Source organism: Leptonychotes weddellii, chromosome 6, assembly GCF_054177405.1.
Source record: "Leptonychotes weddellii isolate Sample4059 chromosome 6, ASM5417740v2, whole genome shotgun sequence".
Lineage (NCBI taxonomy): Eukaryota > Metazoa > Chordata > Mammalia > Carnivora > Phocidae > Leptonychotes > Leptonychotes weddellii.
This window is the reverse complement of record NC_138374.1, coordinates 133,544,079-133,565,431: the sequence shown is the minus strand read 5'-3', so window position 1 is coordinate 133,565,431 and position 21,353 is coordinate 133,544,079. Positions and strand designations below refer to the sequence as shown.

At 47.7% G+C, this 21,353-nt stretch overlaps 1 protein-coding gene across 5 annotated transcripts; it reads left to right on the top strand.

Moving 5' to 3' along the window:
* Nucleotides 1-6,593: 6,593 nt before the first annotated feature.
* Nucleotides 6,594-20,882, top strand: LOC102736172 (low affinity immunoglobulin gamma Fc region receptor II). 5 transcript variants are annotated; one of them, XM_031033974.2, is made up of 8 exons: nucleotides 6,594-6,800; nucleotides 10,781-10,801; nucleotides 12,091-12,345; nucleotides 15,218-15,472; nucleotides 16,183-16,305; nucleotides 18,071-18,127; nucleotides 20,184-20,221; nucleotides 20,301-20,882. In XM_031033974.2, the coding sequence occupies exons 1-8, from the start codon at nucleotides 6,689-6,691 to the stop codon at nucleotides 20,379-20,381; spliced, it is 942 nt and encodes a 313-aa protein (XP_030889834.2). In that variant the 5' UTR covers nucleotides 6,594-6,688; the 3' UTR covers nucleotides 20,382-20,882. The 5 variants fall into 5 exon arrangements, with proteins under 5 accessions (XP_030889834.2, XP_006738828.2, XP_030889836.2 ...); XM_006738765.3 differs by having other exon boundaries at nucleotides 12,088-12,345; XM_031033976.2 differs by lacking the exon at nucleotides 12,091-12,345.
* The last annotated feature ends 471 nt before the right edge of the window (nucleotides 20,883-21,353 follow it).

The following is a 21,353-nucleotide window of genomic DNA, read 5'->3' as shown; positions in this document are numbered from 1 at the left end:
ATGACCTGAGCCGAAGGCAGTCGCTTAACCAACTGAGCCACCCAGGCGCCCCGATTTTTTTTTTTAATTTTATTTATTTATTTGAAAGAGAGAGAATGAGAGAGAGAGAGCACATGAGAGGGGGGAGGGTCAGAGGTTGAAGCAGGCTTCCCGCCGAGCAGGGAGACCCATGCGGGACTCGATCCTGGGACTCCAGGATCATGACCTGAGCCGAAGGCAGTCGCTTAACCAACTGAGCCACCCAGGCACCCCGAAACTATTTTTTTAATTTTATTTATTTATTTGAGAGAAAGAGAGAGTGAGTGCAAGTGGGGGGATGGAGAGGGACAAGCATACTCTACACTGAACACAGAACCTGATGAGGGGCTTGACGAGGGGCGCAGTCTCACAGTCCTGAGATCATAGCCTGAGCTGAAACCAAAGGTCGGCACTTAACTGACTGAGCCACCCAGGCACCCTGGAATCTATTTTAAAGTAGATGTACCATAAAGCATATAATGATGTCATGTATGGTGATTAACATAACATAATAAAATTAAAAAAATAGATGTACCACAAAGCATAATTATTATTGAAAAGTTCATTTATAAACTTTTATCTTACTTACATCTATTTAATATACTTGTCCTTAATAATTATGTTGAGATTACTCATGAAAAATTCATGGGACATTAAACAGCTAACCATCATCTGAACTTATCTTTCCTGCTGACAAATTCTATAAGATGATAGATGAGATAAAATGAGCTCATGTGATTTTTAATAAACCTCAGTAGAAGTATTGTATTTAATGTTGCTAATTCTAAAGACGTGCTCATTTAAATTAAATCAATAAATTTAAACTAGCTTTTATTTACTGAAGATTATCCTAAATCATGTGAGCTTGAAAAACATTTGGGTTCATTTCTATATTTCTGAGAGCATACTTATACAAATGCTTAATTTTTTTTAAACCACTTAAATAGAGCTCTTTTTACAAATTAATTTTGGCAATACCATCTGGAGGTAGGAAAAAAAAGCACACATTTATATCATGCATGCATATATAGACCTACAGATAGATGCAACCAGAGATTTCATAACTTTTATTTTAAAATTTTAGACATGAGGCAGCTATAATAAAGCAAAAATTATCATATGATTTCACTCATATGTGGAATTTAAAAAACACTTGGATCCAAATTGTTTTTCTGGTAGATGGAATAAGTTAAGGTTAACTGCTCAGATAGTGTAAATTTTTTATTAATATTTGTGAAAACTTTAAAGATTTTTCATTTGTCTAGTTTCCAAATAGCCTTTCCTTTTTTTTTTTTTTTTTTTTTCTGTTAAGAATTATATCCCTAAATGCAAACTGGTGCAGCCACTCTGGAAAAACAGTATGGTGGTTCCTCAGAAACTTAAAAATAGAGCTATCCTATGACTGCAATAGCACTACTAGGATACAAACATAGTGATCAGAAGGGGCACCCGCACCCCAATGTTTATAGCAGCAATGTCCATCATAGCCAAACTATGGAAACAGAGCTCATATGTCCATCGATAGATGAATGGATAAAGAAGATGTCGTGTATATATACAATAGAATATTACTCAGCCATCAAAAAGAATGAAATCTTGCCAGTTGCAATGACATGGATGGAACCAGAGGGTATTATGTTAAGTGAAATAAGTCAATCAGAGAAAGACAATTATCATATTATTTCACTCATGTAGAATTTAAGAAACAAAACAGATGAACATAGGGCAAGGGAAGGAAAAATAAAATAAGATGAAAATTGAGAGGAAGGCAAACCACAAGAGATGCTGAACTCTAGGAAACAAACTGAGGGTTGCTGGAGGGGAGGTGGGGTTGGGAAAGGATAATTGGGTGATGGGCATTAAGGAGGGCACTTGATGCAATGATCACTGGGTGTTATATGTAACTGATGAATCACTAAATTCTAGCTCTGAAACTAAAAAACAAAAAACAAACAAAAAAATGAATTAGCTACCTAAAGTTTGAATTTCAAAGAGATAGACTGGATAGGAGTTCCTAGAGAAGAGTGGGTAATATGTTTATATTTCAAAAGCACAGGGGAAGAGTGCAAGTTCCTCCAAGAAGGACTTCCATTCCCTAAATCCAGAATTTGACAATACCACAAGCCTTTTGAAATGAATACAAGTGGTTTTGGAATTGGCAAAAAGGATAAGTGGGCTTTGAATTGCTTGTAGAGCTGCATTTCTGTTCTTATAAAGAGTCAACTCATAAGACAAAACAGCTGTTTTTAATTCCTCAAAGAATTAGGTTGCAGCCTGAATGATGTTGAAGGGCAATCCTTTAAAAAAACCCATATTTCTGACTAGCCATATTTTGGGGGTCTCCAACCTGACTGTTGCCACATCAAGTTCTCAGGACACAAAACAAGACAAATAAGAAGACAGTAGGTGTTCCGGGGAGAGAAAGAATTGACAGTGGGTACCCACAAACCAAATTCATGAGTCTGAATTTAGAAAGGAAAAAACAATGGGAAATTTTATTTTCCTCTCCCGACCAGGCACTGCAGAGATGTGGGAGAGCTGACTCTGATAAGAACTCTCACTCTTATGATGGACTCTGAAAAATAAACTGAGGGTTCTAGAGGGGAGGGGGGTAGGAGGATGGGTTGGCCTGGTGATGGGTATTAAAGAGGGAACGTTCTGCATGGAGCACTGGGTGTTATATGCAAACAATGAATCATGGAACACTACATCAAAAACTAATGATGTAATGTATGGTGATTAACATAACATAATAATAATTTAAAAAAATTAAAAAAAAAGAACTCTCACTCTTGCCAGTTTTTGCCAGTTTCCCCAAGATCCCATCTGCAGGTTCTAGAATGAGAGGGGTTTGAAGTAAAGTGTAGCTCCATTATCTATCAGAATTTGGAAAGGTTTTCCACAAATTTAATTTTAGTTTCCCCTTGGCTGTTTAAGAGAATAACAGGTAGTAATTTGCTGGAGAATTCCTGAGTCCTGTCAACCCTCAGAGGGGCTTATATGGAGGCCCTTGTCTGAGGGTAGATATGGAGGTGTCTGTAAGGCTACTAACTTGGCTGACTTCTGTTTATGGCCTTGTAGTCTTTTCAGAGTGGAAAGACAATTCAGATAGAAGACTAGTAGACTGTGAGTACTCAAGTTAAAAAGGATAGAGGGAAATAGTGGGAGTCATGTTGGTCTCAGTCTTTTGTTTTAGGTACCTCTTGTGTCTTTCACTTTTCATTAGCCTTTTGCAGTAAATCTTTCAATGAAGTTATTCCAAGTTTTGGAATCTTGAAGACTTTTGGAAGCTTCTTCATACCAATTAAAATAGGTAGCCCATTATATTTGTTTGAATTGGAAACCTTACTTTCAAGTGCACTTCTTAAATGAATGATCTTGTCAAACTAGAATGTTTCCCATAATAGCCATTGTAATTCTAGCTTGTCTTAATAAGATTTTGCCATTTTTATAGATGTCTACAGCTTCCAGGACCATGCTTCTTAGACATCAACTAAGCAGGTATGCTGGAAGGTGACATGCTTGATCCTTTGAAAATTGAGGATCCCATATCTTTAGTTAAGCCTTATGTCTCACAGAGTCAGATTAGTAACTAAGAGAGATGTGCCACAGGGTTGAGGATTGTGCAGTGTTTTACAGTGTACATCACTGCTTGGGAATTTTCTTGGGTTGCCAGGGAACCTAGTGTCAATCTAACCTGTTCCATGACCAACATATCCTAGCATGGGTATCTTAGATTTGGGTGGTAAGTGCTCTAACAGCTTTAAGTCTTTGACCCATGCCTACTAATTTTGTGGTTTTGGCTTCTAAGATTCTCATTAGCAATAGATCTATTATCCCTTTCACAAGAATATACACCTCTCCGCTACAAGAATATTTCTTTATAGTGGCAGACACTCAAAAGGATTTTATTTTTTTTTTAAGATTTTATTTTTAGGTAATCTCTACACCCAACATGGGGCTCAAACTTACAACCCCAAGATCAAGAGTTGCATGCTCTACCGACTGAACCAGCCAGGTGCCCCTTGAATGGACTTGAATAGTCTGACTTGTGCCTATTTAGATTTTGATGTGCTGTTGGTCAAAAAAGTCCAAATATCTTGTCTTCATTTATTTCCCCATGTCCTCCAGTTGTTTATGCTGTGGACTTGCCTTGAGGCTTTGTGAGTCCCCTAATGGCTGCCATCATGCTTTCTTTTGGTTGAGGAGGACCCATTATTTTCCCTTGTTGAAATAATCCCCCCTAATTCAACAAGACTTACTGTTTTAGGCTGCCTGAGCACAGTCCCAGAAACCTATCAGTACCTCCAAAAGACACTTACCTTGAAGATGAGGTGGGCTCCAAACCCAAATGTTGTAGCCTACTAGGTCTCACTGTGAAAAATCCAGTCTCTCATGCCCCAATTTTTCACCTGGAAGGATTAGAACAAACAAACTCAAAGAGCTCAGCATATGATACAGGCAGAGCTCAATCCAAAAGAAGTTCACCAGAGATCCAGAAAGCAACCAAAGAGGTAGCAAACCAAAATAGCTCTGTGAGGACCTTCACATGCATCTAGGCACCAACCCCAGAATCTTCAGCAATGGTCTTGGGATCCCATCCTCATTGCCAAATGACAAAACTAAAACAATTTAATAACAAGTTTGATGTCCTTTATTTAAGGGAAAACATTCCATGGATTGGCAGAGCACAGTGCCTCACAAATAGTGGAGAACTCTTCCTGAGGGATTTGATGGAAAAATGAGTTTTATAGAGTAATGGAAGAGGCAACTAGAAAATAGCTTGATTGGCTAGAAGGTTGGGGATTTCCCTATGAGGTCAGCAGGTCCTATTTTTTAGGATAAGGTAAGCTAGCTAAAGCTGAGTTGGAAGATTGTGATGGTGTATGTGAGGTTTCCTTGACAGGTGTTTCCTGTAAGTGCAAGCTGACTTAGGTTTAGATTTTGTGACATGGGCCAGGCCACTGGCAGTGGGGCTTCCACTTGATATACAAGTTAACTTTACCAGTTTCTAATGATATTTTTGAAGTATTGATGTCAGATCACTGGAGTCTTGTCACTGGTCAAGAAATTCACCTAAAAATCAGATAAGGGCTGGAAGTAGATTGGGGTAGGGGCATTGAATGAGGCCAGTAATAAAAACCTGTGGCTGATGGGCTGAGGATTTCTGAAGATTATGGGTATGAGAAGAGATTTTACAGTGTTATTTCCTTGAGTCTTACAGCTTGTTTCCTGTGAGGGCATTTGGGAAAGAGGCCCCAGGAAGGGGCCCCAAGAAGAGCATTTTATGTTCTGGGGATGTTGAGGGTGAACAAACGGTGATGAGGATGATGACAGAAAGCAGGAAAAGGAAACAAGCCTTCATTGGATACGCATGATGCACCAGGCACTTTGCTAGTACTCAAATTTTCTTTTCTTTTCCAAAAACCTTGAGTGCAGTGATTCTCAACCAGGGGCAATTTTGCCTTTGAGAGAGCATTTGTCGATGTCTAGAAATTTTTATTTTCACAAGTAGGGGTGCCACTGGCATCTAGGGTGGGGCCAGAGATGCTCCTAATCATTCTACAATGTACAGGATAGTTCTTCACAATGAGAACTATTTGGCCCAAAATGTCAAAAATACTGAGGCTGAGAAATCCTGCTTGAAGGGTAGGCATGATTACCTTCATTTTTATAGACAAGCAATCTGAGCTGGTGTTCAAAACTAGACGTATATAGCTCCAAGGCCCAAGCTCCTTCGCCATGGTGATAGGAACAGTGACGGAATTGAAGATGGTAAAGATAAAGAACCAGGGCACAAGTTGGTGTTCTGTTGAAGGAACAAACAAAAGAATGAAGGCCAGGGGTGCCTGGGTGGCTCAGTCAGTTGGGCATCCAACTCTTGATTTTGGCTCAGGTCATGATCTCAGGGTTGTGAGATGAAGTCCCATGTCTGGCTTTGTGTTCGGTGCGGAGTCTTCTTGTACCCCTCTCCTCTGCCTTTCCCCTTCCCCCTGCAAGTGCACATACATGAGTGTGTGCTCTCTCTCAAATAAATAAATAAATAAATCTTAAAAAAAAAAAAGAATGAATGCCAGAGGGGAATAAGAGAATGAGTGTAACCACCCTAGTGCCACCCTGACACACATCCTTGTTCTTGCTCCACAATCTAGGAGTAAGTCAGAGATCATGATAACAAAGAAAATCAAATGATGGTGGGTGGCCTCAAGACCACCATCATCAGTTTCAGGAGCATCTGGGCCTCCAAATGGAGCTAGAAGTCAGAGAAGACTGGCTGTACATTCTGCTCCGTTGCCTTTTCTAAAGAGATAGGAACAGATAGGAGGTTCTGAGCTGGATTTGGGTGACCATTCCCCTCTTACTCCCAGAGGTTGAGCCTAGCTGTGTCCCAAACGAAGAGGAAGACGTTGTTTCCCAGTTTCTAAAATTTCTGTGAATTTGGAATTGGGCTAAGCCAGACCCATTCTGGGAAGCTCTGAATCTTCTGGGAGGGAACAGTTGAGAGGAAAAAGGGTGAAGGGGAGGAGCCTATGATAAAACAACATTTCTTTTCACTTCCTCTTTTGGACTTCAGAATTTGTCTGTCCTCTCGGGTGGAATCTGTCAAGTCTCAAGAGAAGTCTCTGCCTGCCACACTGGTGCTGCTGGAGCCAACGTGAGCCAGCAAGTGATGCGGATCCCCTCGTTCCTCCCCATCCCTGCTGCTGATAGTGACTGGGCTGATTGCGTGCCCTGCCATCCTTTGGGTGACATGCTGCTGTGGACAGCTCTGCTATTCTTGGGTGAGTCGGTGTCCTCATGAAGGACAGAGGCAGGTGCACTTTCCTAACTCAGCTGCTGCTTCCCCGGGTCAGGCTGAGCTTTGGCAAGGATGAGGGGTAGCATGGGAAGCATTCAAGAAAATGAGGAGGGTGAAGCAGGCTGATGAAGATCAAACTCTGACAATCTTACTGATCTTGGCAAATGATAAAATTGGCAGAGTTTTTGTTTTAATTTTTAGTGTCTTTTGCCCAATATCACAGGGCAGCCAGGTCCCTGATGTTCTGCCACCACCTACATCTGAACCTGCTCTAAGGAAAGTCTAGTGACCTAGTGACCAGGGTGTTTTCCTTCCTTAAAAATTTGTGTTTCACAGGGACCAAATCTTAGGTGGAAGGGCTAATGCTGTCTTAGATTAGGGGTGGGGAAGAAGCAATAGGACACTTGGCGGAGGGGCAGTAGACATTCTCTGTTAGGCAGCAGAAGCTTATTCTGTTTATGTGTTAGATTTCCCTGGGAAGAAGCAAAGAGGGTCTGGGTTATCCAGGGAACAGGGTTTCAGAGAACACACAACCTGGGCAATTCTGGAATCATCAATTGTAGGACCGGAGAAATCACCCATGCTTCCTTGTACACACACATGGGGATAGATCCTGGTTGTGATCAGGGAGAAAGTCAGGGTCCTAGGCTAAGATGGAGGGGCAGGGACTGATGATGCCAGGTGGGAGGAAGTCTAGGGAGGCCAGCTAGGGGAGCCCTATTGGTAAGATTGTCTCTCCAAGCTCAATTCCTAGAGTTTCCACCCACAAAAAAACCTTAGGATAGCCCCAGAGGAAGACATGTAGCCACTCTGGAGTTAGGTGTTATGACTGATAATAAAATCTGGTCATCTCTGGGAGTCCTAGGCCCTCAATGTTGAATGATACCAGGATAGGAAGCAGAGGTGAGGAAGAGAGAGTATTCCTTCATGAGCAGGATAAAATGGACTGAAGTAGAATAACATGTGAAAGGAGCATTAGACTATCTCATTTTTCACGTGAGGAAGCTCAGGCCTGGAGAGATGAGATGCTTCTCCATCTCTGCTGTTGGTGCTGCCAATGTACCAGTCACCCGGGCAAGACTTCTGGGCAAGACTTGATCTTTTCTTCCATTTGTCCTTTTGCTAAGTCACCAAGGATTTGCTCCATTTTCCCCATTCTTATTTGGACCACCATATTTAGGTCTTCATCCCTCAATAACCCAGCTTTGACAACAGCCTCTGACCCCATCTCGACTGCTCCTGTCTCCTCTCCTCTGAATCTGTGCTGCACACCGAGGCCATGACATCTTCAAGTGCAGCTGAGTCACTGCACTTCAGAAATGCCTCCAGAACTGCTCCATTACCTACTAACTAAGGCCCCCATTCCACCCTCTTCACCACATTCCCATTGCCCCCAAGTGGATCTTCCTCTACAGCCAGGCAATGTGGACACTGTATGTCCTGCTTTCTACAGATTCCACAAACTGCCTTGTTTAAACATTAAATAAATGCATGAACAGGCCCTGTTCTAGGACTTGGAGATTTACCAATGAACAAGACAGACAGCCTTCCTGACCTAAAGCATAAGGTCTTTGTCTCCCTTACAATGACTCTATTGAGTGTGTATTCATGACCATTTGTTGATTGTGGAATGAATAAATGGCTAATGACTTCTCTCCATTCTTCTCATTTCTTTCTTATTTCTCCTCTTCCCCTCCTCTTAGGTTCTACTTCTTTATTTGCTCCCCTACTGCACTGTCCCTCTTGCCAATCCAACACTCTGGTTTTTAGCTATCACTTCTATGTCAACAGCTTCCAAACCTGTCTTTCTTGCTTATGTCAGCTACAATTTCGTGTTTCCACCTGCTGGTTGGACACCTCCACATTGATATGCCGGTTCAGAAACAAAACATATTCAAACTCAACTTATCATCTTCCCATTGCAAATGTACTCCTCTTCCTAACATTTATATTTGTGTGAGCACAAGTAACATTTTCCCTAGCCATCCACTTACTTTATTCCCACTCTCATCAAGTGCCAGCTTCCCCCAGTTTTGCCTCTTAAATTTCTCTCATGTGGGGGCGCCAGGATGGCTCAGTCGGTTAAGCTCAGGTCATGATCCTGGAGTCCTGGGATCAAGTCAGGCTCCCTGCTCAGTGAGGAGTCTGCTTCTCCCTCTCCCTCTGCCCCCCACCCAGCTCGAGTTCTCTCTCTCTCTCACTCTTTCTCTCTCAAACAAATAAATAAAATCTTAAAAAAAATTTCTCACATGTGCATATCTTCTTCATTTCCTATTATCAATACAACTGTGGCCCCTCTTATCTCGCACCTAGACTCATTCAATAAGTGATTTCCAGAGCACTGGCAAATAAAATTGTTATGGCTACTGCCCTCTTAGATCTTCTGGGAGATCTAAACAACAAATAAACAGACACACAGGCATAAATACAAATTAGAAAGGGCAAGGAAGATATAAACAGGATACTGTGATAAGAATAGCCTTTGTGGGGAAGAAGAGAGAATGATAAACAGGATGATATGGAAAGCATTTTCTGAGGAGGTGACACTTGAGCTGGGACTTTGAGCTCCGCAAGGATCTAGCTGTTTGAAGAGATAAAGGAAACAGGTCTAGAGGAGGGATCTGCATACACAAAAGCCCCAAGTGTGAAGAACTTAAAGAGGGCTCGTGTTATGGGAGCTCCATGAGTAGGGGAAGATGGGCTTGAGATGAGGCAGGAGAGGTGAGCAGGGCCCTTGTCCTGTCCTGTGTGGCCTCGTAAAGATGTACTTTTATTTCAAGAGCAAAGGAAGGGTGCCTGGGTGGCTCAGGTGGTTAAGCGACTTGCCTTCGGCTCAGGTCATGATCCTGGAGCCCTGGGATCGAGTCTCGCATCAGGCTCCCTGTTCAGCAGGGAGTCTGCTTCTCCCTCTGACCCTCCCCCCTCTCATGTGCTCTCTCTCTCTCTCTCATTCTCTCTCTCAAATAAATAAAATTTAAAAAAAAAAGAGCAAAGGAAGGTCCTTGAAGGCTTCTAAGACGGGGAGTGATATTATTGGACCTGATATTAAAAAAACAAAAACAAAAAACTCTAGCTTTTCTGTGGAAAGTGGATGGTGGGGGACAAAGGAATGAGGAGAGGAGTTAGGAGGCAGAGAAAACTGGTGGTGACTTAAACTAGCATGGCAGCCATGAGCATGGAGCAAAGTGGATGGACTCAAGGCCTGAGTCGGAAGCAGAATCAACAAGATTCACTGAGGTGAAGGGGGACGGGGCTTGGGAGAGAGGGGAATAAAGGTGACTTACAGCTTTCAGGCACGAGTAACTGGGGAGATGGTGAAGATGTGCACTTACCTGGGAAAGAATAAGAGAGGAAAGTTGTAGTGGATTGGTGAAGGCAGAGTCCAAATTGTGGAGAATGAAACAGTGAATGGAAGGATTAGAAATGAGCATAGCCCATGTAGAAAAAAAATTGAGAAATCTGGTTATGGGGGCCCCTGGGTGGCTCAGTGGTTAAGCATTTGCCCTTGGCTCAGGTCATGATCCCAGGGTCTTGGGATCGAGCCCCGCATCGGGCTCCCTGCTTGGTGGGAAACCTGCTTCTCCCTCTCCCACTCCCCCTGCTTGTGTTCCCTCTCTGGCTGTGTCTCTCTGTCAAATAAATAAATAAAATCTTAAAAAAAGAAAGAAATCTGCCTATGAAAGGGAGCAGAGAAATAATTTTGGAATTATATATGGGATCAAGTGAGAAGATTTTTTTTTTTTTTGAATGAAAGATCTTGGAATATGCTTCTTTTGATGGGAAAGGTCCAGCTGAGAAGGAGGAATTGGTGATGCATAAGAGGATGGAAATAACAGAGACAGAGAAGGGCAAAGGAGTTAAGGGGATTTGCATGGAAGGGATTTTTTTTTTTTGGAAGTGATTCTTGTAATGATGAATCATCAAATCTAAACTCTGGGCTGATCTTTGCTTTCTCTCTTACAGCTCCAGTCGCTGGGACACCTGGTAAGTACTCCACCCACATCCTCTCCCTCCCCCAGCTACGCTCTTCCTGTGCTCCCAGCACCCCGAGCACCCGGAGGTGCCCTGAATGCACCAGCAACCCAGTACCTAGGTGGGGCCAGGAAGGAGATGCCCCGCCCTCTCTCCCTCTCTCCTTTCTCTTTCCCCTCCTCCCGGGGAAGCCGAGGATAGGCCTCCATGGCGCACAGGTGCTTAACCCTTCTGGTTCTATTAGGATGAGAAATCACAGATATTGTCACAGAAAATAACTCATCCTCTCTCTCAGTAAAATCAAAAGCCCAGACATTTTTAGTCTCAGCTGCACGCAAAATCCCATCCTGTGCTTAGGTTATCTCCCTGTGTTGGTAAATCCCCCACTTTGCATGTATCTGAGGGCTTCAGGGCCTGTTTCCCTGTTCAGAACTAGGAGGAGAGATCACTGACTGCAGCTTGGTGAAGTAAATTCTGCCGGGCACTTCTTTCTCTATACCAATCAGCTCCCCGCCTCCCAGGGCTCCCCGGGGGGGGGGGGGCGGGGGGGGCGGCTCTCCCTGGGGCACTGAAGCCAGGGCTCCCTAGACTGGCCCTCCAGCCTTTCTCTTTCTTTATCCTTCTGAGGCCACAGAGACTCCTCTGTACTTGGCTGTGAGGCTAGGTCTATTCTAAGGGACCAAGATTGACATCAGGTCAGAACAGAAACCTGATGTCTAACTCATGCTGGATACCTCCACCAGATGCCTTCATCCGGCTCTGGAGAGAGTTTATCCGTTAGTATCCAAAATGCCTCAGTTTACAGGGGAACAAAATGAATTCTAGAAAGTTATGTATGTGGTGTGTGTGTGTGTGAGAGAGAGAGAGAGAGAGAGAGAGAGAAAGAAAGAAAGAAAGAAAGAAAAGAAAGAAAGAAGGAAGGAAGCAAGGAAGGAAGGAAGGAAAGAAAGAAAGGAAGGGAAGGAAGAAAAAAGGAAAGAAAGAACTGTTTCAGATGACCCCTGGTGAGGTATACATATATTTCTAGTGTTTGCTTTGCCCCTTCTCCCTGTCTCTTACCTTGCCATCTCTTCCTGAGGAACCGTCAAGCTCCCTGAGTGGACCTGGCTTCCCGGAGGCCCCTGTGGTAGGACACATGAGTAAGAGGAATTACCTACAGTTACATAAGAGTTCTGGGCCAGGTTCCACTCTTGATGTCCTCAGAAGAACCAGAGGTGCTTTACTATCTGAAATTCGGGGGCCTGCTTAGGCTCTTGGGGTCCCCTTTCCTCCTGCTTCCTCTTCTCTCTGCCCCTCAGCAGGTCTCCCAAAGGCTGTGCTGGACCTCCAGCCCCCGTGGGTCAATGTACTCCAGGAGGATCCCGTGACCCTGAAGTGCCAGGGGGCCCACACCGCTGTGGCCCATGTCACCCAGTGGTTCCATAATGGGAGCTCCATCCCAACCCTGGTCCAGTCCAGTTACAGTTTTAAGGCCAGGCAACAGGACAGCGGGGAATACAGGTGTCAGACGGACCAGACCAGCCTCAGTGACCCTGTGCATCTGGACGTGACTTCCGGTCAGTGGAGGAAGGGGCTGGGGAGGGTCTGGGAGGACAAGGAAAGATGAAATCTGCTTACATGGCAGAGGTTTTTAGGGAAGGGAGGTAGCCTGTTTCCTGGGAATCAGTGCTGTGAGTTGTTGGAAGCTGTTTTCGTCCACTTGCTTCCCTTTTCACCCGCCCCCTTTGCTTAGTGTGTGTGGTGGTGGTGGACCGTCTTAAGAAATTCCTCAGAATAGGTTGTTTTGCCTCAATCCTGATGGAGCAAAAAGGTTACAAGGCTACAAACAAGCACGTAGGGTATGAGAGAAGCAGAAAGAAATTCTGACTACATAAAAACCCATTTTTGTAGCCATCACAAAGCATAGACAGACCACAACTGAGTCTTCGGCCTGGACCCCACTAGCCATGTGAGCATGGTGATTTGTCTGCGCTTGGATTTGATTCCTTGTCTGCTCGTGGGGGTATTAATGCCTCCCTCCCCAGGTCCTGGTGGGAATCAGCATTTCCCTGCCCCCTTGCTCTCCATGCAACTTGAGCTGGAAGTTGTCTTGATCTTTTTTTTTTTTTAATTAGAGAGAGAGGGAGGGAGGGGCAGAGGGAGAGAGAGAATCTCAAGCAGGCTCCACACCCAGCACAGAGCCCTACATGGGGCTCGATCTCCCAACCCTGAGGTCATGACCTGAGCTGAAACTAAGAGTTGGATGCTTAACCGACTGAGCCACCCAGGCATCCCCTGAAAGTTGTGTTTTAACTATATTTGCATTTCCAGCCCCTGACAAGGGCAGGGCTTAATAAATGTTGGCTAAACAGATGAATGATTTTACAAAGCTTCTGGCAAAAAGTAGCTTCTCCGTAAAGAAGAGCCACCCTGAGACTATGATGAATATTGTCACTGTTACTCTTCATGTAGTCCCCTTCCCTCCCCGGATGCCTAAATTTTCCTCAAAAGCACACAGCGGGCCTGTCGCCCCCACTCTCTTCGCACAACAGGAAGTGACAGGCCGGAGGGAAGCTCCTGAGGCCTGACATCGGTGTCCCTGCCCCTGCAGGAAGGCAAGGAGGGGAGGGCATCCCCCCCCACCGAGCTGAGTGTGTCCCTGTGTTGCCACTGGGGTGTGGAGGAGCTGTGGGTGTTTATTCATTCTCTACAAGGCTTCCAGGAGATTGCAGGGGCGTTTCGCTTCCAGATGGATGGGAAGGCCCTTTGATTACTTGAAGAACATCTTATGAGTGCCGCAAACAGGAAGCTGGCCCCTGCTCTCCAGATCTGCACCAAGATAAATGTCCTCAAGGAGAGCTAAGGTGGCCCCCTTGCACAGACCAGCCGAAGGCAGACACTCCTCATTATCCAGGTTATAACCTGGTGCCAGCAGAGACTCTTCGGGGAAGAAAAGCTATTCCAGCCATGTAGGTCTTCTGTGGTGGGGATTACCTCGACAGGGAAGAGAAGGGCAGGAATTGGTTGCTGGGGCTACATGGCAACTTGGGCATTTTCTCTGGGTTCTACTTTATTTTTTCAAAGCTTTACAATTCTCAGCATTCCCACCTGCCCTAATCCAATCTCATGAGAGAGGCAGTCTAGGGAACCAGGACGGCTCAGCCTCATCCCGGAGTGCAGTGTCCAGCCAGGGTCTCGGTTCTCCAAGAGGAGGAATATGCAGTACGGTAAGGCAAGGAAATGGGTGGAAGCTAGATGTGCCTCCCTGACAAGAGAGGTGGGGTTTTCTAGCTTGTGGCACCTGAGTAGCAAAACCTGGTGCCACCCTCTGGCCCTGGATTTCCCGCTGTAGCCGTGGCTGAATTTCCTCTGTGTTGTAATTGGTACTGAGCATCTCCTCCTGCATCTGTGGTCACGTCACCAGCCAGTGCAGAGACTTGGTTGGCCTCATCCTGGTTGGCTGCAGGGGGTGCTTGCTGGGAACATGTATGGCTGATTTATTTATTTGAGAGAGAGAGAGAGAGCATGAGTCAGGGATGGGGGCAGAGGGAGAGGAGAAGCAGGCCCCCCGCTGAGCAGGGAGCCCCACGGGGTCTCGATCCCAGGACCCCGAGATCATGACCTCAGCCGAAGGCAGACGCTTCACCGACTGTGCCACCCGGGTTCCCCCTTCTAATTCTGCTGTTGTCTTCTACCCTACCTCTCTTTCCAATTCCAGCTCTGCTTCGTCCTCCAGCTTTAGGGAAAAGGAGCACGTGGGCTGAGGTCAAGAGTACAAATGTCTACCTTAGGCTTTATTCCCTATACAACAAAAATGCTAAATATTTTTTCTTCCTCAGTAAAAGGATGAACATTGGGAGGGAAAAAGGACACAGCAGGCTAATGACCCACCTTCAGACCAAGGTGACGCTGCTGCTGTCAGACAAAGACCTTGCTGAAGTAAAACTCCACATTTACCAACATACATCCAATAAGCTAATACTTCTTGGACGTCCATGACTTCCTACTCTCCCAAAAGACATGTCTCTGCTGTGTCCCCTCACATGTCATCTCCTAGGTCAGACTGGATCTCTCCCCTCCCTCCCCCAAGGAAGGGACGGCACCGTGGGCTCTCTTGTATCCTTTCTGTCCTGTTGGGCAGGACAGAGCTTCAGCTGCCTTCTCCCAGGACAGGAAAGAGAAGACAAGCCTGTCCTGAACACCTACTATGTGCCAGGAACTGCTGTAGATGCATGGTATTGTTATGTCCATTTCCACAGAGGCGGAATCCAAGGCCCAGAAGAGGCCCAAGACTACAGAGCTCCCAAATGATGGAGCCAGCATTAGAGACCAGGGCCATTGGATTCCAGGCTTAAGCTCCTCCCTCCACACACTGTGTCCCACCGGAAAGGACGGTCTCAGAGTTGGGTCAAGACCTCCTGGGTCCTAGGGTCCCTTTGTGTCTTTCAGACTGGGTGCTGCTCCAGACCCCTCGCCGGGTGTTCCAGGAGGGGGAGCCCATCGTGCTGAGGTGCCACAGCTGGAAGAACAGGAGTCTGTACAAGATCACGTTCTTCCAGGATGGGAAGTCCAAGCAGTTTTCTTCTCTGAATGCCACATTCTTCATCCCAGAAGCAAACCTCAGCCACAGTGGCAACTACCACTGCACGGGAATGATAGGGCAGATGCTGCGCTTCTCACAGCCTGTGGCCATCACTGTCCAAGGTGGGAACTCTGCCAAGATGGAGGGAGGATGATGACTAGGGGATGGGCAATGATGGCTAAGGTCCTATGGGCCTCCTGGGAGCTGAGAAATGCCAGAGGGCAAACCCTTGGGCACTGAGGCGAAGCGGGGAGGAATGGGGGCCATGAGAAATATTGGCCGTGGGCAGCAGGAGGGGCTAGAGCTTGGGGCCCTCCGCTTCAGGTCACAGGGGAAAGGCTGTGTGCCCTTTGAAATGCAGGCCCCGTCAGTCCTAAGGACAGTGATGGAGCAGAGCTCCCGCACTGGGGCAGGGGTTCCTTAAGCTCCCGGACGTTCCCAAGAGCTGAGGTTTTCTCATTTCTTCTTAGTTCTCATGTTATGCCCGTTCACTCCCCAAGCAAGGCATGACGGGTCCCCGACAGTTCAAGGCCTTGTGGGATCCAGTCGCGGTGCCTCCAGTTAGGGGAGGCTTCGGGTCCCCTTCCTTCTCTCCCCGAGCTCGGCCCCCACACACTCAATAGTGTGCCTTTATTGGATGAGCGGAGACACCTGTGAGGGGGGAGGCACGAGTCCAGCCGCAGTGCGGTCCGCGCAGGTGAGGTTGGGGGAGGACCCGGACAAGGGACAAGGGACAAGGGACCCGGACACAGAGCAGCTCCCGGGGAGCAGCACTGGGGTAGAGCGTGGGAGGTGGGAGGCTACTGCCTGTCCTGAGGTCTGTCTCCCCCAGGGTCCAGCTGGAGCGACTCCTCCGTGGTGATGACATTTGGGGCTGTGGTTGCCGGAACCGCTGCGGTGGCCATCCTCGCTGCTGCCGTGGCCTGGTTCCGCCTCAGGCAAAAGCAAACTTCAGGTTCGTGGCTTCTCTGGGTTTCTCTTGCTGTCAGTTCCTACTTGGCCAAGGCCCTAACCCCGACCATCGCCAGGACCCTCCTCTTTGGGCCAAGAGAATCCTTATAGTTCAGAGGTAGCCCCATATTTTATTCATTCATTCTTTCATCCATTCATTTATTTTTAAAAGATTTTATTTATTCATGAGAGACAGAGAGAGGCAGGCTCCCCGCAGAGCAGGGAACCCGGGATCACGACCGGAGCCGAAGGCAGACGCTTAACCGACTGAGCCGCCCAGGCACCGCATTCATTCATTTACTCAACAAGGCTTGGAAAATCTTGCTTATGGGTGGAGCCCTGTGCTAGGCACTGTGGATGATGAGGAGTCCAGTCCCTGCTCTCAAGGAGCTCACGGTGCCGTGGGGAAGACAGAAGGACCAGTCAATCATTAGAATTAGGTGGGATGAAAGCCATGGTAGAGTCGCAAAGGCTGTGATGGGGGGAGCGGGGGACGCGGGCCCACGAGACGCAGCGTGGGGCGAGTGGTTAGAGACGCTTTCACAGGAGGCAGTGGTGTATCTTGTGACCAAAGCACGCGTGGGGGGCCGGCCGCACGATTTAACTCTCAGCTCCACAGCGCACCAGCTGTGTGACTTGGGGGAGTTCTTCAGTATCTCTGTGCCTATATTTCTTCATCTGGAAAATGAGGACACTGATAGAACCTACCTCGCAGGATTGGGTGAGGATGAATGTGGGCTGAGCGTTCATCCCAGGGCGGAGTACTTAGCACGTGAGAGAGAGCCGTTCTCATGAGGGGTAGAGGTCAGCCAGGCAGAGGGGGCTGGAAGAGCATTACAGGCGTGGGGGCCAAGGCATGGAAAGGAGGAACACTGTGGCTGGGCTGGGACAGGCGCTGGGGGAGGCGCAAGGAGGGGGCAGTAAGGGGTGCGAAGCGTTGAAACCATAAACTGCAAGGCACAGGGAGGAGGGAGGAGGGATGAGGCGGGACAGACAAATGGGTAAGGGCCGCGTCATGCAGACCACAGAGGCCACATTAGAGAAGGAAACTGTGCTCCAGAGTGGGTGGCCAGACTACGGGAAGGAAGTCACCATAAGTGCTCATTCACTGCCCCCCACCTTGCCCCCGCGCCTAGCGCGGTTTGCCAGGCCCGGAGACGGTGTCCCTAAACGTCTGTTCACAGACGGGCGCCCTGAAGAACTTCGACTCTCGGAAAGCAGCTCCTTCCCCTTAGCACTATCCTGAAGGAGCTGAGAGAGGAGGCGAGGTGCCCTAGAAATCTAATAAGCAAATTGTCACAGTTCGTCGCACTGGAGAGCTAGCTTGCTGGAGAAAAAGTCTAAAGACACCAGAGAAAGAAGAGGAAAGAAGACTGCCAGCCACTGAGAAGGAGAAGGGACTACTCCTCATACCTCACGAGGCACTTTGGTACACAGCTAGGCCCTCAGTTACTGCCGATAAGTAAATACGGAGATGCACAGAGATTCTGAGAGGGAGGAAAAGGAGCTTTTTAAAAGGCAGAGCAAGCCTGAGAAAGATGTAGCCGAGTGGCCTTTCTGACAGCCCCAGGGGTTCCCAAGGTTAACTCAGTGGCCCTTTTACAGGCTGGGCAGGCCCCGGGCAGGAGAGCCGGGGAATGGGGAGGAGGGGAGGCATCTCTGGGGGGACGGGTCTCTGTTGGTTCTAACCCAATCCTGCCCCTGGTCCTCGCCTGAGGACTCAGGCCCCACCCTATAACCCTACTAACCTCCTCTGTGCCCCCTCATAGCTCCCCTAGGAAACCCCAAGCACAGGGAATTGGGAGAGACCCTCCCTGAGGAACCAGGTGAGTGCAGCTCCCTGTTTTGGGGGCTCAAAGTGGATTGGAGCCCGCAGGAAGTGGCTTGTGTGAGTTCAGCTGGGAGCACAGCAGAGGGCGGGGGGGCGGTGGGAGGAGGGCAGGGGCTCAAATCGCTTGGTTGGTTCTGAGACTAACTCCTGGGCCTAAAGAGGACCTCACTGGGGATGAGGGGAAGAGGACCACCTGTTGCAGATAGAGAGGGGAGGGCTGTGTCTGAATTTTGGAGCCAGGAATGCTGGGAGCCTTTGCAGCGCAGGACATCAGAGACATTTGGGTCCTTCTGTGGGGTTTGGCAGAGCTGACACAGGACAGAGGCCAGGAGTGGTTAGACTGAGACACACGGGATTAAGAAAAGAGAGGGAGACCTAGGGAATGATCCCTGGACATGTTGAGGACTCTGTCTCGGGGAGTGATGGGGGAGGGGTGGGGCATTACGAGGACATCCGGGCTGGAGAAGGTTCTAGGGGACTGGGTGCATTCGTGGGCTTCACTGCTGGGCGAAGCTTGGCTCTGATGCCTGCGTGTGTAAGTTTATTAAACACGGGCCTGGCCCCAGCTTTGTCACCAGTAGCCAGTGCAACCTTGCACGTTCCCTACCGTGGGGTGCACCTCCCTGAGGAAATGAGTGGATTGGCCTGATGACCTCAAAGCCCTTCCGGGTCTGACATTCTGGGAGCCAGTGACTATCCAACCCTTGGCCCAGGTGGGAGCAGGAGTGTCCCAGGCGACCTCCTGACTGTGGCTAAGCCAGAGCACGAGGGAACCTGGAACTTTCTCGAGGGGCTCCTGGACAACAGAATCAGAGGAAAAAGAGGCCCTTGAGGACTCTGCGTCAGGTGGCTGGAGTGTGACTCAGAGCGGAACCAACAGATTCGAGAGCTTGAGCAAAATGGCACTTGTCCCGCTGTGCTTTGAGCAAGGCCCTTGTGTTCTTGGCCACGTCAAGCGGGGATGCGGGCCTGAGCCTGCACCAGGCCAGACCAGATCTAGAAAAAAGCCCAAACACAACTGGAACAGCCCCTTGGAGGTCTGGCTCTGTCTACCCCCTGGCACAAATACATTTCACAATCACTTATGTCACCGCTAGGCACAGGGGCTCAACGGTTTCCCATCAGCGAGCATTGTTGAGAAATGCATTAGAAGGAGAATTCAGGAGGTGGTTTGTTCTAGAATCTGGAGCATGGCAAACAGAGACTCTCTGTGTGCAGGGGTGAGTGGAGACACTAGATGCATTGTCTCACCCCCCCCACCCCCCCCACCCCCCGCCTGAGGAATGCTGCTTTGCAGTTAGTGAGACTACTTTTCACACTGGCAAAGTGAGTTTATTGGCAAAAAACCTGCGGGAATTTGGTGTGTTTTAGCTATTTACCAGGGAAAGTACTGGCTTGTTGGCTTGCTTCCCTCTTTCCCTCCCTCGCTTTCACTGTTGCTCTTTCTTACCTTTGAATGTCATGGAGCATTCTTCAAGGTGACCCCGAGGATGCGCTGTATCTGGCCAGTGCTGAAACGGCCCCCAGTCTTCTTTCCCTGAAGACCGTGCTTGGCAAAAATCTGGACTTGACTTCCCTGTGATACTGAACATCCCCACATCTCTTCCCCAGTATCTCCGATCCCTAAAGCTGGCTGGTTGGCTTCTAGAAAAAGTCAGCAATTCTCTGAAAAGCATGCAGCACAGATGAGGGCCTCCCTCTGCCCGTGTGGCCCGGAGGGGAGGCTGGGTTGGGGCGGTGAATGGAGCTCTGGGCCTACAGGGCCTTGTTTCATGTCTGGTTCAGGCCTTCGTTCTGCAGCCTCCGTGGCAGCATGGTGGACCCTCTTCTACTGCCACGCCCTGGCTGATCTTAAAGTCTTTTAAGATTTTATTTATTTATTTAAGAAAGAGCGAGCATGAGTGGGGGCCGGGGGTGGGGGCAGAGGGAGAAGGAGAAGCAGACTCAGGGCTCGATTCCAGGACCCTGGGATCATGACCTGAGCGGAAGGCAGACGCTTAACTGACTGAGCCACCCTGGGCGCCCCTGATCTCTGTTCTTTCTGCCCACAGCCAATGTCACTGATACTGAAGAGGCTGCCAAAATTGAGGTGAGTCACCCCAGCCATCTCCTCCTTCCCCCTCCTCCTCTGTTGCTTTCATTCATGTGCTCCCTTCTGCATTCTCTAGGCCGAGAATACCATCACCTACTCACTTCTCTTGCATCCGGAGGAAGAGGCAGAGGCCTCCGATTACCAGAACCACATTTAGTCTCCGTTGTCTTGCCTGTGACCCAGGGAAGAGAATCAGAGAGGCCAGGACGCCTGACCTGAGTTCCCCTTGGGGAGGACAAGAGGATGCCGCAGTTCCAAAGAAGAAGGACGCTTTCAGAGTCATCTGTGTGAATCCTGAACCTCCCTGTCCTAAAAGTCACAGACAATGTGGTCCCAGATGACTGACTGTCCTGGTTCCTTCTGTGTCTCAGCACTTCTCGCCATCAAGACTCTTCTGCATACATCCACATGGCAGATAAAAATTACTTTTATTAAGAGATCGTAGCAACATGGGAAATGTTTATGTTATAGGTTACCTAAGAAAATTATGTAGGTATATATGATTTCAGGAATGTCGAAACAGACTAACATTTGCCAACATATTAAAAGTGATGTTTCAGGGTGATGGGATTATTGGTGATTTTCATCTTCTTTCTTCATTTTTCTACATAGACCATATATTACTTTTATAATAAAATACTAGAAAAAAAAGACTGTATTGGTTGGAGTGTGGACTGACTTGTTTCTTTTCAAGGATAAAAATCTTGGAAAGGTCGTAATGGGTAGGAGGTGGAGGAGAGGGAAGATTTGGCGTGTAGGGTGAGTGTCCTCTTCTTAAAACTGAATACTCTTCTTTAAAAATGGTCTTCTGGTTTCCACGTCTCCTTCCTTTTCCTCCCATGGCAAAGAAAACAATCACTTTGTTTTGCAACACCAGTTCTCAGGAAGCCAAGCTTTGGATGAGTCCTCATGGAGATTGCTGACTCTTCCTGCCCCTGCTATTCTCCTGTATTTACCAGAAGGATGTGGCCTTCTCAGGAAAGCCATCCTGGCATGTTAAAAACATGACTGACAGCTTCTCTGGGGGTTTGGTGGGCACCCTTGGAGAGGCTTTGTTTTCCTGGGACTCTCATGGCTTCATTGTACAGCATTCTTACATTCAGGATTTAGCCACTTCCTTTCTTGTATA